Below are 20,439 nucleotides of genomic sequence, written 5' to 3'. Positions count from 1 at the left end.
CCACTAGCCTGTGTTCAGGTGTTACTCCTCCTCAAGTACTTCATTTTCATAAACTATGTAAGACTAAATTACTTTTCTGTGTATTGCACTGTTATTCTTCTGCAACGTCAACCCACACTTCAGAGATGAGGACACTGATTCACATTCCTGGATCATGGTAGGACTAAACCTTCAGTATTTTGCTGCAACATGCAGTGGAGTTCATTGGGACTTCTAAAGGACTTAACAAAAGGACTGAATACACACCAAGTTGTGAAGATTTGGTTTATTGATCATACAAATTGATCAGTGGAATATTTTGGTTTCATGTCTTGATTCTGTGTTTAACTGTATTTTATTTTCATTTATTGTGTGCTGAATTGGTGATACAAAGAGGTTCTGTTACTGTAACTCATTCACTTAATGGTTAAGTGAACTAAAGAGAAAGAGAACTAAGCTCATGAAAAGGGCTAACTGAGATAAAAATGAGAACTTAGTACTGAGTCAACTTAAAGAAAAACAAGAAACTAAATTACAACTTAAAGGCGCCTAAGTTGAAAAAATCTCCTGAACTTAAATAGGTTTAGATCCAACCAGAGTGAAACAGAATAGGGAGAAATACGTTTTCTGAGAATTTTGGGTTTTATTTTCAATGGTTTCCAGGGATTTAAATGCACAATTCCTGTCTGGTGTGTGAAATGTGTGATATTGGTACCAATTAATGTGCATGTGTACTACTAACTTTACTATATAAATAAGCCAGCAGTTGAAACTTACTTCTTGGTCTGTGGTCTGTTATTCTTGAGTGCTAGTTATAAACTGCTCCTCAGAACCTGGAACTGGTCCTAGCTATCTGTAAATACCTGCACTGCTACACAGGCTAATACAAATAAGGCAAATTACATGCATAAGATCATAGACTAACTGTAAAAACACACTGGTTTATGATCTGAGTGGCTGCTGACTGAACAGATAAGACACCAGGATAAATCAAGCCTGGCTGTTATTCTGGTCTGGAGCAGAATAGCTGCAGACAATAAATCTCCATGGTAACTGATGTGCCACTGTGTTCGTGAAACTGAGTCAAGGCTAAACTGAGCCAGGTTAACTGGAAAACCCTGGCTTAATCCGTTATCTTTGTTTTGTGAAACAGGCCTCAGACTGCATCAGACCAACAGTTTGCTGTGTAACTAAAAATGAAAGACAAAGGCAACCTGAACAGAAGAGGAGGAGAGCACCTTGTCATGGGAATGAACGGGTCCCCGCCCTCCAGTTCTCTTATTATATATCGACGACGACGAGGGTCAGCAGAGAGCAGCAGCAGCAGCAGGAGGTGACCGCTCCACAGTTGGTTGTTGGTGTGCAGAGTCTCGTAGTTTGGTCCTCTACAACAGAAGAGACACAAGGTAATGTAGAAATACAGATAGTTGATATATTATATTAATCCTGTAAATGTTTTTTTTCATTTTTTTCGTGAAGAAATATGGTGAGAATAATTTGGACTGTTTTATATTTGTTGCTGCCCAGGAACGAATAGAGAGACTAAAGAACCAGGTTCCTCTGGAGTTTAGTTTATAGGTCCTACAGTTGTCTCTCTGTCTTTTTCTCCTTTCCCAGACTTTACTCTGGAAGTATTTCTTATTTTAACTTGTCATGTGAATATCTATGGCTTTCTCTGTCTAGTTTTTCTAACTATTGAATATGAAAAAGCTTGGTAGTGTCCTAGTGGTGTCCTAGTAGTGTCCTAGTGGTGTCCTAGTGGTGTCCTCGTCCTTTAGTGTCGCTCCTCTAGTCTGTGTTGAGCGTAAAACATAAAAGCTGACCAGAAACTTCGTTAACCATCGAGGATAAATCTAGTTGGTGAAATAGTTTTACTCTCTAACCCCCTACTCTGACTACAGAAACATACAACATGGAGGTTAAACAATAACTGAGAGACCGAGTGTTATTGGTCTAATAACATTTTATTACACATTTAATTGAGGATTTGATCTTGATTGTAGCTTTCAGTCACCTCCCAGCTGTCAGGTTATTACTGACCTTTGATCTCAAAGCAGTAAGCAGGTTTGATGAGTAAATTATTGATTAGAAATGGCTGATAAAGTTCACTGGACCAGTAACTATATAGTGTTCTGTATACTATATAGTGTATATATACATGTATATATAGTGTTCTGTATACTATATAGTGTATATATACATGTATATATAGTGTTCTGTATACTATATAGTGTGTATATATACATGTATATATAGTGTTCTGTATATTATATAGTGTATATATACATATATGTATAGTGTTCTGTATATTATATAGTGTATATATACATGTATATATAGTGTTCTGTATATTATATAGTGTATATATACATGTACATATAGTGTTCTGTATACTATATAGTGTATATATACATGTATATATAGTGTTCTGTATACTATATAGTGTATATGTACATGTATATATAGTGTTCTGTATACTATATAGTGTATATATACATGTATATATAGTGTTCTGTATATTATATAGTGTATATATACATGTATATATAGTGTTCTGTATATTATATAGTGTATATATACATGTACATATAGTGTTCTGTATACTATATAGTGTATATATACATGTATATATAGTGTTCTGTATATTCATGAAACAACAGGGAGAGGACACCACCATGCTTTGAGCTTTTATTTTTCTTGGATCACTGGTCTGCTGGGAGAGAAACACACAGCAATGATTAATCCATCCTGTTACTGTGAATACTGACAGTGGACATTGAAATGATCACTTACTTCTCTTTCTAATCCCCTTGGTCCATTATGGACCAAATAAGTATTTCCACTAGACTGACATGTAGGCTACATCCAGCCTTCTTTCTTTCTTTCTTTCTTTCTGTATTAATAATGGTAATAATAAGGCAGACCGTGCACAATTCCTGCTGTGCTAATTAATGTGTTTTAAAGAACTGTCAAACTGTCAGATGTCTGTAGGCCGACAGCATTCACTAAAAAAAGCTAATATAATTTGCAGAGGTGCAAATATCCATGAAAGACGTGATTTATTTAAAATAGAGTCTACGTTCAAAACCACAAAAAGAAAACCTGCAGGACTTGGTAATGTATTAATCATTGTTATATATATATATATACAGTATATATGGTATCGTCGTATTCTAGCACTGTGGGTTAGTGGTTGTTGTTATTTTTAGGCTACTTACGCATTTCGTAATCTTCCATTAGCTGCTGTGATTCCCACCAGCACCCTGTGCTTTAGACATGACTCTACCACCTCCACTGCTTTCTCTGCTCTCCATTTCCTCTCTGTTCTCACCTCGATGCCAGCCGATGACACCTTCTGGTCCCTGGAGTCTCTGTACTGTAGGACTTCTCTTGTTCATGCCACCATAAACTCCTCCGAGAGGCCACTGAATGAGAGCTGCAAGATGTTACACAATAACAGGAATAATACAACAATCATTGGAGACCGAGTATAGACCGAGTATAGATTGGTCTGATAACATTTTATTACACATTGTATTGAACATTTGATCTAATGAGGAGTCAGTAGTTTGGTGAGACTGTGTTTGTCTTAACTGCAGCTTTCAGTCACCTCCCACTGCTGTCAGGTCAAAGCAGATCGTATTTCCTCGTACTTCCTCCAAAGATCTAATCTACTAAAGTGGCTCCATCTTGTGTCAGAAGTACATTAGTGTTCCTGTCTTGGTGTCAGTCCACTGGTCAGTCATGTGCAATCAGTAGCACAGAGGAAGAAGTACTGAGGACTAAAGACAGACTGTAGATTGTCTCTGTTCTACCTGTAATAACTGAACTTGTATCTGATGTGTTTCTGTCTCCTCTCACAGGATGAAGATGATCTGCAGCATCCTGCTGCTCCTCAGTCTGACCTCCTGTGTCTCTGGTTAGTTGACCTTCACTTTATTATCCACAAACACTAAATACACTTTCAGACAAACATCTCTAGATGGAGTTTGACATGTTCAAGTTGTCAGTTTGTCTGCTGCTCACTTTCCCTCTCTGTCTCCTCTACAGGAGCATTTGTAGTGAATGTGACACAGACCTCCTATCAGGCAGAGCAGAACCACAACATCACACTGGAGTGGATGTTCACAACCAGAACCCAAAGTTCCTCCAACTCACTTTTTATCCTCTGTCGACTATTAGCTGAGCTCAAAGCCTCAGTCCTGTTTCATCTCCTTGAAGGTGTTGAGGTCCCAGAGTCTCAGGATGAACAGTTTACAGGACGAGTCAGGTGGGCCAAAGACGTCCTCAGAGACGGACGAATCAGACTTCACATGTCCAGACTCAGGATTGATGACTCTGGTTGGTACATGTGTGAAGTGCAGACAGGTGATAGTAGGGGCTTTAGGATATGTCACCTCGATGTCACAGGTGAGTTGATTCAGTAGAACACAGTCAGTGAAACCAGACTAAGAGTCTACAGCCCTGCTAGTGCTAAACACATCTTAGTTTAGCATGTTAGCATGCTGCAGGGGTCATACTGGTTAGCTAGCATAGCTAGCTAGTATAAAAGTAGTCTCAGCTTCATCCCTGCTGGAGCTGTACCAAAGAACACATATTACTAAGAAGTGAAAGTCAACTGGTTGTTCCATTACAACGTCAGCTCCCAGCAGCAGATGAAGACTAGGATCATATTTAGTCTTTCTTTTGTCAGTCTGCTGGATTTATTTAGTTTCCTGTTTCAGTAAAATGGTTCCACTTCAGACAATCAGACACATTTTATTTTCTGTCCTTTACAGCAGCTGCTGATGAGCCCAAACCTCCGAGACCAACAATGAGACCACAACCAGAGAGACAAACAATGAGACTACCAGAGAGTTGGGGATGGATCATCCTCTCCGGTGGACTGACAGCTCTAGTGGTTCTTTGTGTTGTATACAGCTTTGTCTTCCTTCATAAACTTACTCGTAGGCCTATTAGAGTTAAACATGGCAACAGACGTACAGACGAGTCCATGTGTCCCGGGGGAGGTTACACCTCTGTAGGATTACAGAGAGAGGAGATGATAGTGGTATCATCAATGTGTGCAAAAACATAAAATGTCACAGAATGATGCATGTTTTTGGGATACAGTGTAAATATAGAACACACAGCATTTTTAGCTTTATAAAATGTTTAACTATGTTGTATGTGTAAGGCAGTAGCCTAAGTCGACCACCAGGTGTCGCTGGTGAGCTGTCAATTCCCATCCAGAATGGAGCAATTATCCATGTTTGTCCCTTACAGGACACCGTAGTTCTGAAATCCAGGGTGCATCCCAAAGCTCTTAATTGTAGTTTCCTCGCTCCTTGATCCTCGCTTGAACCGGAAGTTGTTCTGGTGCGCCATCTTGAAGACCGTCCCAAAGCTCTTATTTCTGCACCGAGGATCGAGGATCGAGGATACATGAGAGCATCCTTCACGGAAGTCTTTTACCGACCGACACGCCCCCTTATTGGATATCAGTTACTGATTGGACGCTGCTGCTGATAGCCACGCCCCCTTATTGGATATCAGTTACTGATTGGACGCTGCTGCTGATAGACACGCCCCCTTATTGGACATCAGTTCCTGATTGGACGCTGCTGCTGATAGACACGTCCTCTTATTGGATATCAGTTACTGATTGGACGCTGCTGCTGATAGACACGTCCTCTTATTGGATATCAGTTACTGATTGGACGCTGCTGCTGATAGACACGCCCCCTTATTGGATATCAGTTACTAATTGGACGCTGCTGCCGACCGGACTGATCTGATAACTTTACCTCTCAACATCACTGGAGTTTTATACCGGAGTGAAGACAGATCACAGATTAAAGGTTTTATATTTTAGTTGTCTTCTGATTCACCATCTAGTTATAATCTGTGTTAACTGAAGCTCTGAACAGCAGCAGAAGGACCTGCAGTATCTCTCCTTCTTCATTCAGTGAAGCAGTCTGTCACTGAAAGAGCTTTATAAAACCTGACAAACAGACTTAGAATAACTTCTTGCATTTATTAGAAAGATCTTTCTTTTCCTGATCTGTTATTTCCCCCGTTAACTTTTATAAATGATACTGTTACTGATTTAAATGGGTCATATTTTGTTACACTTTGTTTAGCTCTTTTTTACTGTGTTAGCTGATGCTTTTTGTTTTTTGCTTTGCTGCTGTAAACTGCAAATGTCCCCACTGCGGGACTAATAAAGGAATATCTGATCTGATCTTGTTAAAGTCAGAGAGAGAAGGAGAGTCTGTCTGTCAGCAACAAACACCTTTTACATCATTTATCCTCATTTCCATTCAGTCACATCTGAGGTTGATAATTCCTGAACGTCTGGTTTGATATGAGTTACATCATTTACATTTTCCCTTTAGCCTAATAAATAATGTCCAGTGTTCAAAAGACACCATAGTCATATTCTGAGTTATTAAATAATGAATTCACAATCAGAATATCAATAACTACAGACGCTAATAATGAATAAATAATATAAAGATCTTGTTCCAGTAGAGATGGTTCCTGGTCTAAGCAGGACTCAGTCCACAGTAGAAATACAGATTACAACTTGCACTCGTCTTTATTAGTATTAGATCAGTTCAGACATAAACAGCTGTTAAAGTCAACTGACAGCGTCCTAGTAGTGTCCTAGTGGTGTCCTAGCAGTGTCCTAGTGGTGTCCTCATAGTGTTCTAGTGGTGTCCTCGTCCTTTAGTGTCGCTCCTCTAGTCTGTGTTGAGCGTAAAATCAAAAGCTGACCAGAAACTTTGTTAACCATCGAGGAGAAATCTAGTTGGTGAGATAGTTTTTCTCTGTAACCCCCTACTCTGACTACAGAAACATACATATAACACACGAGAAAAAAAACCAAACAGCAATCCCTCATGGTTGTTCAGGTCGGCCACCAGGGTTATTTTTAATGTCATTTTTTTGTGTGTTTTTTTTTTTAAACTTGCCTTGGTGCTTCAGTGATCACAGTTGGCAACTTGTTCCACATTGTGATAGACCTATAAATAACAGATCTGCACACTGCTTCTGTTCTGGGTTTCTGTTTGACTAGATCACCCCTCCCTGGCAGTGTGACTGTGTCGATCTCAAAGCAGATCATACTTCCTGTTCTTCCTCAGTTGTAAAAATCGAATCTACTAAAGTGGCTCCATCTTGTGTCAGAAGTACATTAGTGTTCCTGTCTTGGTGTCAGTCCACTGGTCAGTCATGTGTAATCAGTAGCACAGAGGAAGAAGTACTGTGAGGACTAAAGACAGACTGTAGATTGTCTCTGTTCTACCTGTAATAACTGAACTTGTATCTGATGTGTTTCTGTCTCCTCTCACAGGATGAAGATGATCTGCAGCATCCTGCTGCTCCTCAGTCTGACCTCCTGTGTCTCTGGTTAGTTGACCTTCACTTTATTATCCACAAACACTAAATACACTTTCAGACAAACATCTCTAGATGGAGTTTGACATGTTCAAGTTGTCAGTTTGTCTGCTGCTCACTTTCCCTCTCTGTCTCCTCTACAGGAGCATTTGTAGTGAATGTGACACAGACCTCCTATCAGGCAGAGGAGAACCACAACATCACACTGGAGTGGATGTTCACAGCCAGAACCCAAAGTTCCTCCAAATCACTTTATATTTACTGTGAGATGTTTGCTGATCACAAGACCTCAGTCCTGTTTCATCTCTATGAAGGTGTTGAGGTCCCAGAGTCTCAGGATGAACAGTTTACAGGACGAGTCAGGTGGGACAAAGACGTCCTCAGAGACGGACGAATCAGACTTCACATGTCCAGACTCAGGATTGATGACTCTGGTTGGTACCAGTGTGACATGCTCACAGGTGATGGTAGTGGCTCTAGGATATGTCGCCTCAAAGTCACAGGTGAGTTGATTCAGTAGAACTCAGTCAGTGAAACCAGACTAGTGGTGCATCCCAAAGCTCTTAATTTTCGTTTCCTCGCTCCTCGCTTGAACCGGAAGTTGTTCTGGTGCGCCATCTTGAAGACCGTCCCAAAGCTCTTATTTGTGCATCGAGGATCGAGGATCGAGGAGGCTTGCCGGAGGAGCTATGAGCGAGGATACACCGGTGTACACCGGTGTATCCTCCACGGAAGTCTTTTACCGACCGACACGCCCCCTTATTGGATATCAGTTACTGATTGGACGCTGCTGCCGATCAGACTGATCTGATAACTTTACCTCTCAACATCACTGGAGTTTCATACCGGAGTGAAGACAGATCACATATTAAACGTTTTATAGTTTAGTTGTCTTCTGATTCACCATCTAGTTATAATCTGTGTTAATTGAAGCTCTGAACAGCAGCAGAAGGACCTGCAGTATCTCTGCTTCACACACCGCCAGTGAAGAGGGGTTTATAATACCTGACAAACAGAGTTAAAATAACTTAATGTATTCATTAGAAAGAATTTTCCTTTCATGATCTGTTATTAGCCCCGTTAACTTTTATTAATGATACTATTAAAGTCAGAGAGAGAAGGAGAGTCTGTCTGTCAGCAACAAACACCTTTTATATCATTTATCCTCATTTCGATTCAGTCACATGAGGCTGATAATTCCTGAACGTCGGGTTTGATATGAGTTATATCATTTACATTTTCCCTTTAGCCTAATAAATGTCCAGTGTTCAAAAAACACTGTAGTCATATTCTGGGTTATAAATAATGAGCTCACAATCAGAATATCAATAACTACAGACGCTAATAATGAATAAATAATATAAAGTTATTGTGCCAGTAGAGATGGGTCCTGGTCCTCTAAGCAGGACTCAGTCCACAGTAGAAATACAGACTGCAGCTTGCACTTGTCTTTATTAGTATTAGTACAGTTCAGACACTAACAGCTGTTAAAGCTGACTGACATTCGATCCAGATGTGATCAGCTGCTGCTGTCATCAGAAACGGACGTCGCTTCACGTGACGCTTCAGAGGAAACGACCGTCTCATGTCTCTTAAATCGTATTTCTTCGTTTCCTCTCTCCTCGCATGGTTTCCTTGCGTCTCTCCATGCTTCCCTGGTGGGAGGGACTAAGACGCAAGGAAAAGACGCACGTGAGGGAAACAGGGATGCAATTAAGAGAATTGGGATGCACCTTAAGAGTCACATCTTAGTTTAGCATGTTAGCATGCTGCAGGGGTTAGCTAGCATAGCTAGCTAGTATAAAAGTAGTCTCAGCTTCATCCCTGCTGGAGCTGTACCAAAGAACACATATTACTAAGAAGTGAAAGTCAACTGGTCGTTCCATTACAACGTCAACTCCCAGCAGCAGAGCTACGCTTCCGCCATTTTGGACTGAAAGCGACTACCAGACGGCAGTAAAACATACCTCATGGCTACCGCTGATGAAGACTAGGATCATATTTAGTCTTTCTTTTGTCAGTCTGCTGGATTTATTTAGTTTCCTGTTTCAGTAAAATGGTTCCACTTCAGACAATCAGACACATTTTATTTTCTGTCCTTTACAGCAGCTGCTGATGAGCCCAAACCTCCGAGACCAACAAGGAGACCACAACCAGAGAGACCAACAATGAGACTACAACTAGAGAGTCCGGAATGCATCTTCCGCTACTGTGGACTGATAGGTCTACTTGTTCTCTGTGTTGTACTCTGCTATATCTTCACCGAATCAGACGTACAGACGAGTCCATGTGACCCAGGGGAGTTTATACCTCTGAAGGAGAGAGGACAGAGAGAGGAGATGATAGTGGTATCATCAATGTGAGCAAAAACAGAAAATGTCACAGAATGATGCATGTTTTTGGGATACAGTGTAAATATAGAACACACAGCATTTTTAGCTTTATAAAATGTTTAACTATGTTGTATGTGTAAGGCAGTAGCCTAAATCGACCACCATGGTCCAAGGAAGAGAATCGAGCAATAACCATGTTTGTCCGTTACAGGAAACCGTAGTTCTGAAATCCAGTTACGTGTTGGACGCCATTTTTACTTGTTTACTTTGCTTTCAGTGCTTCGTTAGGTAAACATGGCGGCCTGCATCATCGTAAAATATATTAATTCACAAATCTTTTCAACTAAAGTGTTAATTAAGATGTTGACTTTCACTTTGGCGTGAGTTGGAAAAAGTGAGAAGATATGTTTTGTATGTAAATAGTGTCCGTAATGTCGAGCAGAGCAGCCTCTCGGTGGAGAAGAAAATAGTGCAGGATGGAGAATTAGTCTTTTCAGTTATTGTCTGCTATCTGTCTTGTTGTTTCATTTATATTATTTTCACGTTAGATCTTATGTTAAGAGAGCCTAATATCATTTTATGTGTAGTAATTTATTTTCAGTGTTAGATTATTATTTTACTCTGTTTACTTTTGCACTAGAATATACTTCCTCATGGAGGGTTTACTTTGCTTTCACTGCTTCGTAAGGTTTTGGACCAGCAGTAGAGATGACAGCCGATGTTGTTGGCGATTAAAGTGTTCCCGGTCTCAACCACAATCCAGAACTCCTGTGCCGGTGTTTCCTTTTCTCTGCACCACACCCCATCACACATTAAGAAACACAACGCAGAGTCCGAGGGTGTGCAGAGAGGCTGTAATGTATGCAAAAACATACAGACTACATACAGATTTACAGTATCTATTCATCAACATGAACCTTTTTTCTTCTGTCTATCTACAGTACCCATGTATCATATATTAGACAACATTGTGCTATCTAATATGATAATATAGGCTACATTTACTAAAGGATTGGACACTTCTGAAGATTTGCTTCATATAGTCGAGCTACTAAAGTTTTTCAGTTGGACATGTGGCGACTGTTGGATAATGTAAGAGCTTGTCCAAACTGTCATATGCTATGTCGAATGCGCTTGTGCATGTACTGTGGGGGGTTTACGTAAGTAACGGAAACGATTCACTTGTAACTGAACGGCTGTCTGACGATGTTCATTAAATGTCAGGAAAGTTAAATAAAGCCTCCATCGCAATTATTTACACAAACATAATAAAAATAGTTTATATTTCATTTAGTTTGCTAATTGCTCGATAATGTAATGAACTACAACTGGGTTTGTTACTTTATAACAGATAGGACAGGCGACAGATGGATCTTTTGGCAGATTTATTTGGAAAGATAAAAAGTTAAAAACTTTACAAATAGACTTTAAAGGGACTGTTTGTAACTTCTTACACGTATAAATCATTGCGGGTCGGTGTCCTATGCGCGCTCCCGTGTGTCTACGCTGTTCAGACTCAGACTCCAACACAAACTACACAGAAGCTCCAAAACCTCTTGGTTGTATCTAGTGAAGCCCGTCTGTTAAACAGTGTTGGCCGCGGTCGGAGGACGCGGGGGAGACCGTAGCTTTGGTCTCCAGGACCGGAGTCTCTGCTGTACTCTGCTCCTCTGCTCCTCTGCCTGCCTTCACTCAGCTCGCTCCACCTCTCACGTGCATGCGCGCACACTCCACACTGCAGAAGAGTTAGTTTAGCTCTGAGAATATCTAGTGAATGTACAGTGGACATTTGTGCAGAAATAACTGCTGCAGCTCCTCCAGACCAACAGAGGTTTCCCGTGTCTTGTGAAGTGACGGGGCTCCGCAGAGAGAAACGTTATCGTCTCCGACCAAAACTCCGGTGTCTCCCCCGTTCCCTCCGACCGCGGTCGGGAGGCTGAGCAGGAAAAGCCAACACTAGGATCAGTATTGATTCATGGAGAGACCTTCATCTGGTCAGCTAACATTACTGCCAAGCAGCTGAAATATAGAGTGATATTGTGCTTTTAGCTGACGTGTGTCGCCTCACTGTTTTGAGTGATACTCCTTCATGTCTATGTAGAGCGAGCTAGCGCGAATAAACAGGATGCTGACTTTCGTTGACTTAACGGCCACAGGTGTCACTGTTAACAAGCATTTCTGATTCTTACAAACAGTCACTTTAACTTAACTTGTTTTTGAAAAGTGTTTCATAAATAAATTATATGGTATTACTTATTTCCGTAATAGCTTTAATTGGCCATCGGGCGGCGACAGAAACACACAATCGGCTCTTTTCCAGAAACCACGAAAATGTCAGATTAACATTATTCATGTTCATGATATAACCATCCAGTTGTGCAGCTGTGTTTTGGTTGTGTCAGCATGTAGATTTACATGTCATAGATAGTCAAAGTCTCAATAAATAGTATATGTAGCAATATTCTTGGTGTGTACAATTTTCCTCCAGAATGAAATATGTCAACAACAATTGGACGTATTGCCATGAACATTTGGTTTATGACCAAATACCTGCAGAACTAACAACATACCCAACAGCCTCAGCTGTATTTAGTTTACTGCAACTGTTGGTTATGGTAAACATTACACCTGGGGCCAGGTGCATAAGAAAAGGACCTTTAGTCTTTGTCTTAAATATAGCTTTTAGTCAGTCTTGCTATGACAAAATGTGTATGTTGCATAAAGCTTTGCTATGAGTGACTAATGTAAGACTGACTTGGATAACCTCTAGCGCAAAAAATGGTGGATGCAACAGCAACAATGAGAAAAAATAACAGAAAATAGGTTAACAGTATAAATCCAACAGTCATTAGAAGATGTTCAGAAACAATTCAATTAGAATATGATACAATAATCCGAAAAAGTCATGGATAAGCAGTTGAAACAGTTAGCTGATCCAACAGATTGTTGCCATAGCAACAGTACTCTCACCTGGAGAGGTGAGGAGAGGAAAACTTTTCTACCTCAAATTAAGTCAGTCGTAACATGTATGCAAATTAGCATTCATGCATGGCTGTAGACTCTACACTTCCTGCCACATTGTGGGACAATGCAGTCACATTATTTCATATTATTATTATGGTAACACACTCAGAACTGTTCAATTGAATGCAACTTGGACACAAGTTTTAACAGTTTGAATGGATTTTTTCCTATTTGAATGATAAAAAGTCGTCATTTCCCAGCTGTATTTGAATGCATCATAAGCCCCCTAATGAGCTGTCCGTGGTGCTGAAACCCCTGAATGCGTCGTCTGTCTCTTCTCCCTCATTACATATTAAAGGTGATGTTCCGGGTCTCGTGCCGTCACGTGGATACAATGTTATTTCTATTGGTAGGCTCGTTGGAGATGAGCCAGGCATGCGCAGGATCGATCGCCGGCGATCCCCGCGTAATGCACGCCGGTTAGATTTGTGTCCGACTTCATGCCGACTTGCTCTGACGTCACGCACACTTGGGCAACGATAACCTCACGAGATCGAGGCAGCTGCAGTTTTTAGAGCCAGGCGCCGCAGTTGCTCCATGGATGTATTAAAAGAACTGGATACTAGTGATGTGTCGGTAGCGAATGAGCCGGCGCCGGCTCTTCTAAGTGAACGATTGGAGCCGGCTCCCCCCGCGTTACGGGGCGTCAGTGTTGCGTTGCGTTGCGTTGCGTTGCGTTGCGTTGCGTTGCGTTGCGTTGCGTTGCGTTGCGTTGCGTTGCGTTGCGTTGCCTTGCGTTGCCTTGCGTTGCGATGCGTAGCGTTGCGATGCGTAGCGTTGCGATGCGTAGCGTTGCGTTGCGTTGCGTTGCGTTGCGTTGCGTCACGTCGCGTTGCGTCACGTTGCGGTGCATTGCGGTTGCGGTGCATTGCGGTTGCGTTGCGGTGCGTTACGGTGCACTGAGCTGAGTTGTGGTGCGCTGTGGTGCGTTGCGGTGCGGTGAGATGCGTTGCGGTGTGCTGAGATGCGTTGCGGTGCGCTGAGGTGAGTTGCGGTGCGCTGAGGTGCGCTGCGATGCGTTGCCGTGCGTTATGGTGCGTTGCGGTGCATTACGGTGCACTGAGCTGAGTTGTGGTGCGCTGTGGTGCGTTGCGGTGCAGTGAGATGCGTTGCGGTGCGCTGAGATGCGTTGCGGTACGTTGAGGTGAGTTGCGGTGCGTTGCGTTTCGGTGGCCTGAGGTGAGGTGCGCTGAGGTGCGTTACGGTGCGGTGCACGAATAGCAGACAAGATGAGTGACAGTTGGAAACGAAGCAGTGTGTACAATTTGGGTATTCTGGAAATTATAAGGTTTAGTATAATCATATTGAATAATTTAAGTGATATATCTGCACACATACTAATCATAGGTCAAAACAGCTAAAGCTAAATTTGGCTGAACTATAAAAGGCAGAAGTGAAGTAAAACGAAGAGCTGTTTGGGAGCCTAAAGAGCCGGATCTTCTTGGTGAGCTGAGCCAAATGAACCGGCTCACTAAAAAGAGCCGGAGTTCCCATCACTACTGGATCCAGCGTTGGAGGTGTGGTCCCGTCCATTCCTATGAGAGAGTCTCTCAGTGGAGCATGAAGCCTAAATGGCTCGACTTCCGTCTGGAAAAGTACCTTGAAAAGTCAAAAAATTACGTCTTAACGTCTTCTCCTAACCACTTCTCCTTGACCTTGATGGAAAACATCATGAGGTCAAGGAAAGATGAGAAGGAGGATTCAGAAGGACTCAGGAAAAGACAACTGTGGTGTTCAGACTGATTGCTCTTACACTAGAAGCTCTGTAATAATGATGCGACAGCAGCAGGTGTTATTCTGCTGTGGTGAAACTACAATGTTCTGAAGATGGACTACAAAAGACGATGCTTCCTTTGTGCGTTTTAAATATCTCATTCAGTGACAGACTGCTTCTCCAGTGGTGTGTTAAAGAGAGATACCACAGCTCCTCCTGCTGCTGGAACACTCTATCAACAGATAATAAAGATTATCTGACCTTAAACGAGGAAAAATATCACTTTATTACCAGTTCAGTACTGTTATTTTAACATTGTGATCATCATTATTTTTATTTTTATAATCATTCATGTGATAATCATTATTAGGGTTATATTGTGTTTATGAAGACAGCTGTTCATATTGTTGTTAGAGGTTTGATGAATATATTATTGATTAGAAATGGCTGATAAAGTTCACTGGACCAGTAACTATATAGTGTTCTGTATATTATATAGTGTATATATACATGTATATATAGTGTTCTGTATATTATATAGTGTATATATGCATGTATATATAGTGTTTTGTATATTATATAGTGTATATATACATGTATATATATAGTGTTCTGTATATTATATAGTGTATATATACATGTATATACTCCTCCTAGAATCAGCTGTTATGAGCTACTGGGTGTCATCTTGAATCAGTGCACATCATAATTGTGCAACATGTGGTGAAAAAGCATCTGTAGAAACTATTTGCTTACCTTGATTATATGTGTTAACGGTTTGAGTTTGTTCTTTCACTACATATGTAAAATATGGTGAAGGAAAAATCTGCTCAAAGGTCCACTTACTAATGATTCAGAGCTTTCAGTTGAAAGCTTTGGATCATTATTATGTGGACCTTTGGGCTTAGATTCTCTGCACCACATATTGTTTCTGAAGGTCAAGAACAAACATCTCTGGTGTAAAACTATCTGCTGATAAAACAAAGTGCATGAAATGGTCAAATGTAGATTTATACCACTTCTGTTTTTCAGAATATTTGAATTCATGCCTTCATTGGATAGTCGATAGTAGGAAGTGGCAGAAAACACATTGACATTAAAAAGAAGAAGATCAAGGACACCAGTGTTACATGCTGTGTGTCTTAGACTGCTGGTCTTCCTCAATATTTAGACCACTTCTAACCTCAGTTCAGTCACCTCAGTGGTGATATGAATGGAGTATAGAATTTCAACAACATTTTCAATATAAATAAACATGCTGTCACTTTCTGAATCTAAATTATTTTATATGTTAACAATAAACACTTATAAAACAGGGACACTGTGTCAGACCTCTCTGACTTCTTTCGTCTTCCAGTAGTTATAGTTTATGCAAATGTTGTCCATTAAAGCTACCATATTGGTAGCTAGCTAGTTAGTAAAATAACGTTAGCTGTAACTAATTCCATAAATACTTTACTAGACTTTTGTTGACCACGTATAGCACAGATGGGAATAGTCCGAGATACTTTACTGGTGTGTTCATCACTGTGGAAACTACAAGCTAGCTGCTGCCCAAATCCTGTCATGATCTCTTCGTTCCACCGGACAACACTTCCATAAACTATAACTACTGGAAAACTAAAGAAGTCAGAGAGGTCTGACACAGTTTCCCTGTTTTATAAGTGTTTATTGTTAACACATAAAATAACCTCTGAAAGTAACAGCATGTTTGTTTATATTGCAAATGTTCCTGAAATTCTATACTCCATTCATATCACCACTGACAGGAAGTCACTGTTTACCGTGATGACGCTGCCAACTTATGGTTTACCAGGGCGTCCTCTGAATATGTGCGTACCTGAGCAAGATGCAATATTTTTATATAGTTATATAGTTTATATCGTTATTTAGCCTCCAAAATAATATCAATGTTTTAAAAATGGCCGTTGTTCCTCTTTAATAAACGAACTTCAGCCAAATCACTAAATGTTCAATAAGACAGTCAGACAGGAAAAGCAGCTAATTCTTGTTAATTAAAGCAGGAGAGTTAAAATAAACGAACATTTTCATCACAGACTGAATGCTGAATTCAAACAGAGAAGTACCAACACTTTAACTCTTCTCGGTGACCATCTGAGCTTCTAGACGTTATCGGCCAAGTATTGATATTTTTCACCAACAATCAACAAATCATTTTAGTAATAAAGTAATGTCTCCACAGAGAGAAGACGGAGGAACTGATGTCCAGATCCAGAACAAGACCTGGACCTCAGACAGCCAGTCAGACCAGAACAAGACCTGGACCTCAGACAGCCAGTCAGACCAGCACTGTACAAAGTAAGACTGTAGATCGGTCTGCTGATGTCTTCTTGTCTGGAAAAAGGACCGTTAAGATCTTCTCCATCATACATATTGGCTTTGCATCACTTGTCCTGTGTTCTGCTTTGAGAGAAAATCTGAACCCAAAAGAAATAATTATATATTTTTATGTTTTGTTTTTATGATAGCACTCCGTCTTTGCATTAACAATCAGAATTCTGTTTGTTCTTCATCTATATAGATGAAGATGGAGAACTATTAAACTCTGTGTGAAGCAACAACATCACTGTTCTATCACAGACAGACAGTCACACTGACTAACAGCCAGACAGCAGCCTGAAACACAACAAGAGACACAGACTGAACAACAGCCCACATTAGCTTTCCTGCTAAAGTGTCCTTCTCTAACTTACAAACACACGTCTGGTCCTGCAGAGCGACACGTTGAACAAGCGACCAAACAAACACCCACTGAGGAAAGCTGCACTGCTAACATCAGTTTTCAGGCTACAGTAGAGTGATAATTAGCTCGTCAGTTGCAGCACATTAAAGATCTTAAAAAGTGTCATGATATAATATCTAATATCAACATTGGTTAGTTGAGATGTTTAACAGTGTCCTGTCACTTCAGTTCCTCTGCTAACAAAACACTGTCTGCCCACAGCTGGTAAGTTTCAGATTTCAGTACATTTGTTTACTTTGTCTTTTGCTGTTTTCTGTTCTGTGTTGTGCCAGGCCATGAATACATGCACTTCTACTGCAGGACAAACTGAGCTGAGCTGTAGTCACATCAGAGGTTCATTTATTTACAGCTGAAAACTCAACATTTCCTTCTGCTTCACATAATAGTCCTCCACCAGCGAGGGGCTTTTATTTTGAAGCAGCTATAGGAAACACAGTATATTGGTCAACGAGATTCACGGTTCTTTGTTAGAGGTACTATTCAGTAAATGCAAGTCTACACAACAATACATGAAAATATTCTGCATTATTTGATGAGGTTTAAATATTACAGGGAGGTAGGAACAGCCACAGTGAGCTGTTTAGATGAAGAGCTGCTGGCGAGCAGCTGAGGCTCCACCTCCTCTGCTGTCAATCAAACATGTACACCAACACACAGTCAGAGGCTGAGAGGAAAAGGAGCATTTCTGATGCTTCTCTTTACAAATAAAAACTATTAACAATATATGTAAAAATCACGTTGATATTAGTTTTGAATTCAAGAAGGGAAGATGATTTTATAACCTTTACTTCTTTATATGTTCTTATATTGAGTATTTTCATATTGGCAATGAAAATAAGTTTCTCTGTTTTGTCTCAAACTTTTTTCCTTCTCTTTCAACAGATAGTGGTTCGCAGGAGGTTGTAGATGAACATAAGATCAGTCTGAGGATGAGATGTGAATGTGTGACTGAAGGAAGTGATGAAACAGGAAGTGGAACCCTCCTCAACAGGATCTACACTGAGCTCTACATCACAGAGGGACAGAGTGAAGAGGTTAATACCCAACATGAGGTGAGGCTGCTTGAGACAGCTTCCAAGAAGAATACCCTACATGACGCTCCAATCAAGTGCCATGACATCTTTAAAGCCTTACCTGACCAACAGGGACACATCAGAGTTGTTCTGACGAACGGCGTCGTTGGCATTGGAAAAACCTTCTCAGTGCAGAAGTTCACTCTGGACTGGGCAGAGGGCTTGGAGAACCAAGATGTCAGTCTGGTGGTTCTGCTTTCGTTCAGGGAGCTCAACTTGATCAGAGATGAGCAGTACAGTCTTCTCATGCTGCTCCATGTTTTCCATCCAACATTACAGAGGGTCACAGCAGAGAAGCTCGCTGACTGTAAAGTTCTGTTCATCTTTGACGGCCTGGATGAAAGCAGACTTTCACTGGATTTCAAGAACAAGAAGGTTGTGTCTGATGTCACCCAGAAGTCATCAGTCAACGTGCTGCTGACAAACCTCATCCAGGGGAATCTGCTTCCCTCAGCTCTTGTCTGGATAACTTCCCGACCTGCAGCAGCCAATCAGATCCCTCCTGCATGTGTTGACAGGGTAACAGAAGTACGAGGCTTCACTGACGCCCAGAAGGAGGAGTACTTCAGGAGGAGAGTCAGTGATGAAGAGCTGTCCAGCAGAATCATCTCACACATCAAGACATCCAGGAGCCTCCACATCATGTGTCTAATCCCAGTCTTCTGCTGGATCACTGCCACAGTTCTGGACCATATGTTGACTACAGACCAGAGAGGAGAGCTGCCCAAGACCCTGACTGACATGTACTCACACTTCCTGTTTGTTCAGACAAAGAGGAAGAAGCAGAAGTATGGTGAGGAACATGAGACGAGTCCACAGAAGCTGATGGTGGCTGACAGGGAAGTTCTGCTGAAGCTGGGGAGGCTGGCGTTTGAACATCTGGAGAAAGGAAACATCATGTTCTACCAAGAAGACCCGGAGCGGTGTGGTCTTGATGTCACAGAGGCCTCGGTGTACTCAGGAGTTTGTACAGAGATCTTCAAAAGAGAGTGTGTGATCTTCCAGAAAACAGTCTACTGCTTTGTTCACCTGAGCATTCATGAGTTTCTGGCTGCAGTCTACATGTTCCACTGTTACTCAAACAGCAACACAGAGGTACTGGAGACCTTCCTGGGAGAAGACTACAAGCACAGAGAGTCAGACCAAAAGTCTTTTCTCAAGAACATCTCTAAGCATTTTGGAAACAATGCTAGTCGTAGCCTATCTCTGGATGTCTTCCTGAAGAGAGCCATGGAGAAATCCCTTGAAAGTAAAAGTGGCCACCTGGACCTGTTTGTTCGCTTCCTTCATGGCCTCTCTCTGAAGTCCAACCAGAGACTCTTAGGAGGTCTGCTGGGTCAGACAAAGAGCAGTTCAGGAAGCATCCAGAGAGCCATCAACAACCTGAAGGAGATGAACAGAGATGATACCTCTCCTGAAAGAAGCATCAACATCTTCCACTGTCTGACGGAGATGAACGACCACTCGGTACATCAGGAGATCAGATCAGAGAACAGATCAGAGAAGAAACTCTCTGTGATCCACTGCTCAGCTCTGGCCTACATGCTGTGGATGTCAGAGGAGGTTCTGGATGAGTTGGACCTGAAGAAGTACAGCACAACAGATAAGGGACGACTCAGACTGATTCCAGCTGTGAGGAACTGCAGAAAAGCTCTGTAAGTCCAGATGTGATTAACTTTATAGATCAGTATAGATTACTAGTTTAGTTCTTGAAATATACACACTATAAAATTATTCTTAAGTGTTCCAGGTGTTTATTACATAAATATGTCAGTCGTATTTTGTCACAGATGTTTTTGAACAATCGGCAGCATTAAACAAACAATCTGCTACAAACAAAGTTAAACTACCGGCACAAACAGACGGACTACCGTTCCCCGTCCTTAACAGCGCTAAACAACATCCTCAGCGATCTCCTCCAGGTAAACAGTCTCCCAGTCTGTGATCCAGTATTCTTACCGGCTGCCTCTCACACTTTGTAGATGTCCGTTCTGCACATAGTCTTACTGCAGATCGCAGCGCTGTTTGAATGAAAGCCCTGCTTATTAGCGAGCTGCTAACTTTTCAGGACCCTTTTTACTGTGACACTGAGAGTGTTGCTTTTCTAAACTCCGGGCATAATTAGATTAATTACTCCCCTCTGGTTTACTCCCTGAGCACTCAGTTTTTCTA

The 20,439-nt window shown here is 41.2% G+C and overlaps 1 protein-coding gene and 1 long non-coding RNA gene across 2 annotated transcripts; one reads left to right on the top strand and one right to left on the bottom strand.

Annotated features, from left to right (window-relative positions):
• Nucleotides 1-355: 355 nt before the first annotated feature.
• On the bottom strand, nt 356-3,560 carry LOC119480358. Its single transcript, XR_005204892.1, has 2 exons — nt 3,198-3,560; nt 356-1,362 (listed from the first exon to the last, which is right to left on the bottom strand). It is a non-coding gene; the product is annotated as an uncharacterized LOC119480358 (long non-coding RNA).
• A 3,060-nt stretch (nt 3,561-6,620) lies between these two features.
• On the top strand, nt 6,621-9,722 carry LOC119480965. The gene is made up of 3 exons (XM_037757623.1): nt 6,621-7,371; nt 7,503-7,862; nt 9,466-9,722. The coding sequence occupies exons 1-3, from the start codon at nt 7,317-7,319 to the stop codon at nt 9,720-9,722; spliced, it is 672 nt and encodes a 223-aa protein (XP_037613551.1). The 5' UTR covers nt 6,621-7,316.
• Nucleotides 9,723-20,439: the final 10,717 nt, after the last annotated feature.

This window comes from Sebastes umbrosus, chromosome 21 (assembly GCF_015220745.1).
Source record: "Sebastes umbrosus isolate fSebUmb1 chromosome 21, fSebUmb1.pri, whole genome shotgun sequence".
NCBI lineage: Eukaryota > Metazoa > Chordata > Actinopteri > Perciformes > Sebastidae > Sebastes > Sebastes umbrosus.
The sequence above is the reverse complement of the archived record's forward strand: the minus strand, read 5'-3'. Positions and strand labels throughout refer to the sequence as shown.

Bases quoted from the DNA above. Each gene is read 5' to 3' on its own strand.
- LOC119480965 (XM_037757623.1), top strand. From the start codon at position 7,317: ATGAAGATGATCTGCAGCATCCTGCTGCTCCTCAGTCTGACCTCCTGT. The intron at 7,372-7,502 runs GTTAGTTGACCT...TCTCCTCTACAG, and splicing joins TCTGACCTCCTGTGTCTCTG to GAGCATTTGTAGTGAATGTG. The intron at 7,863-9,465 runs GTGAGTTGATTC...TGTCCTTTACAG, and splicing joins ATGTCGCCTCAAAGTCACAG to CAGCTGCTGATGAGCCCAAA.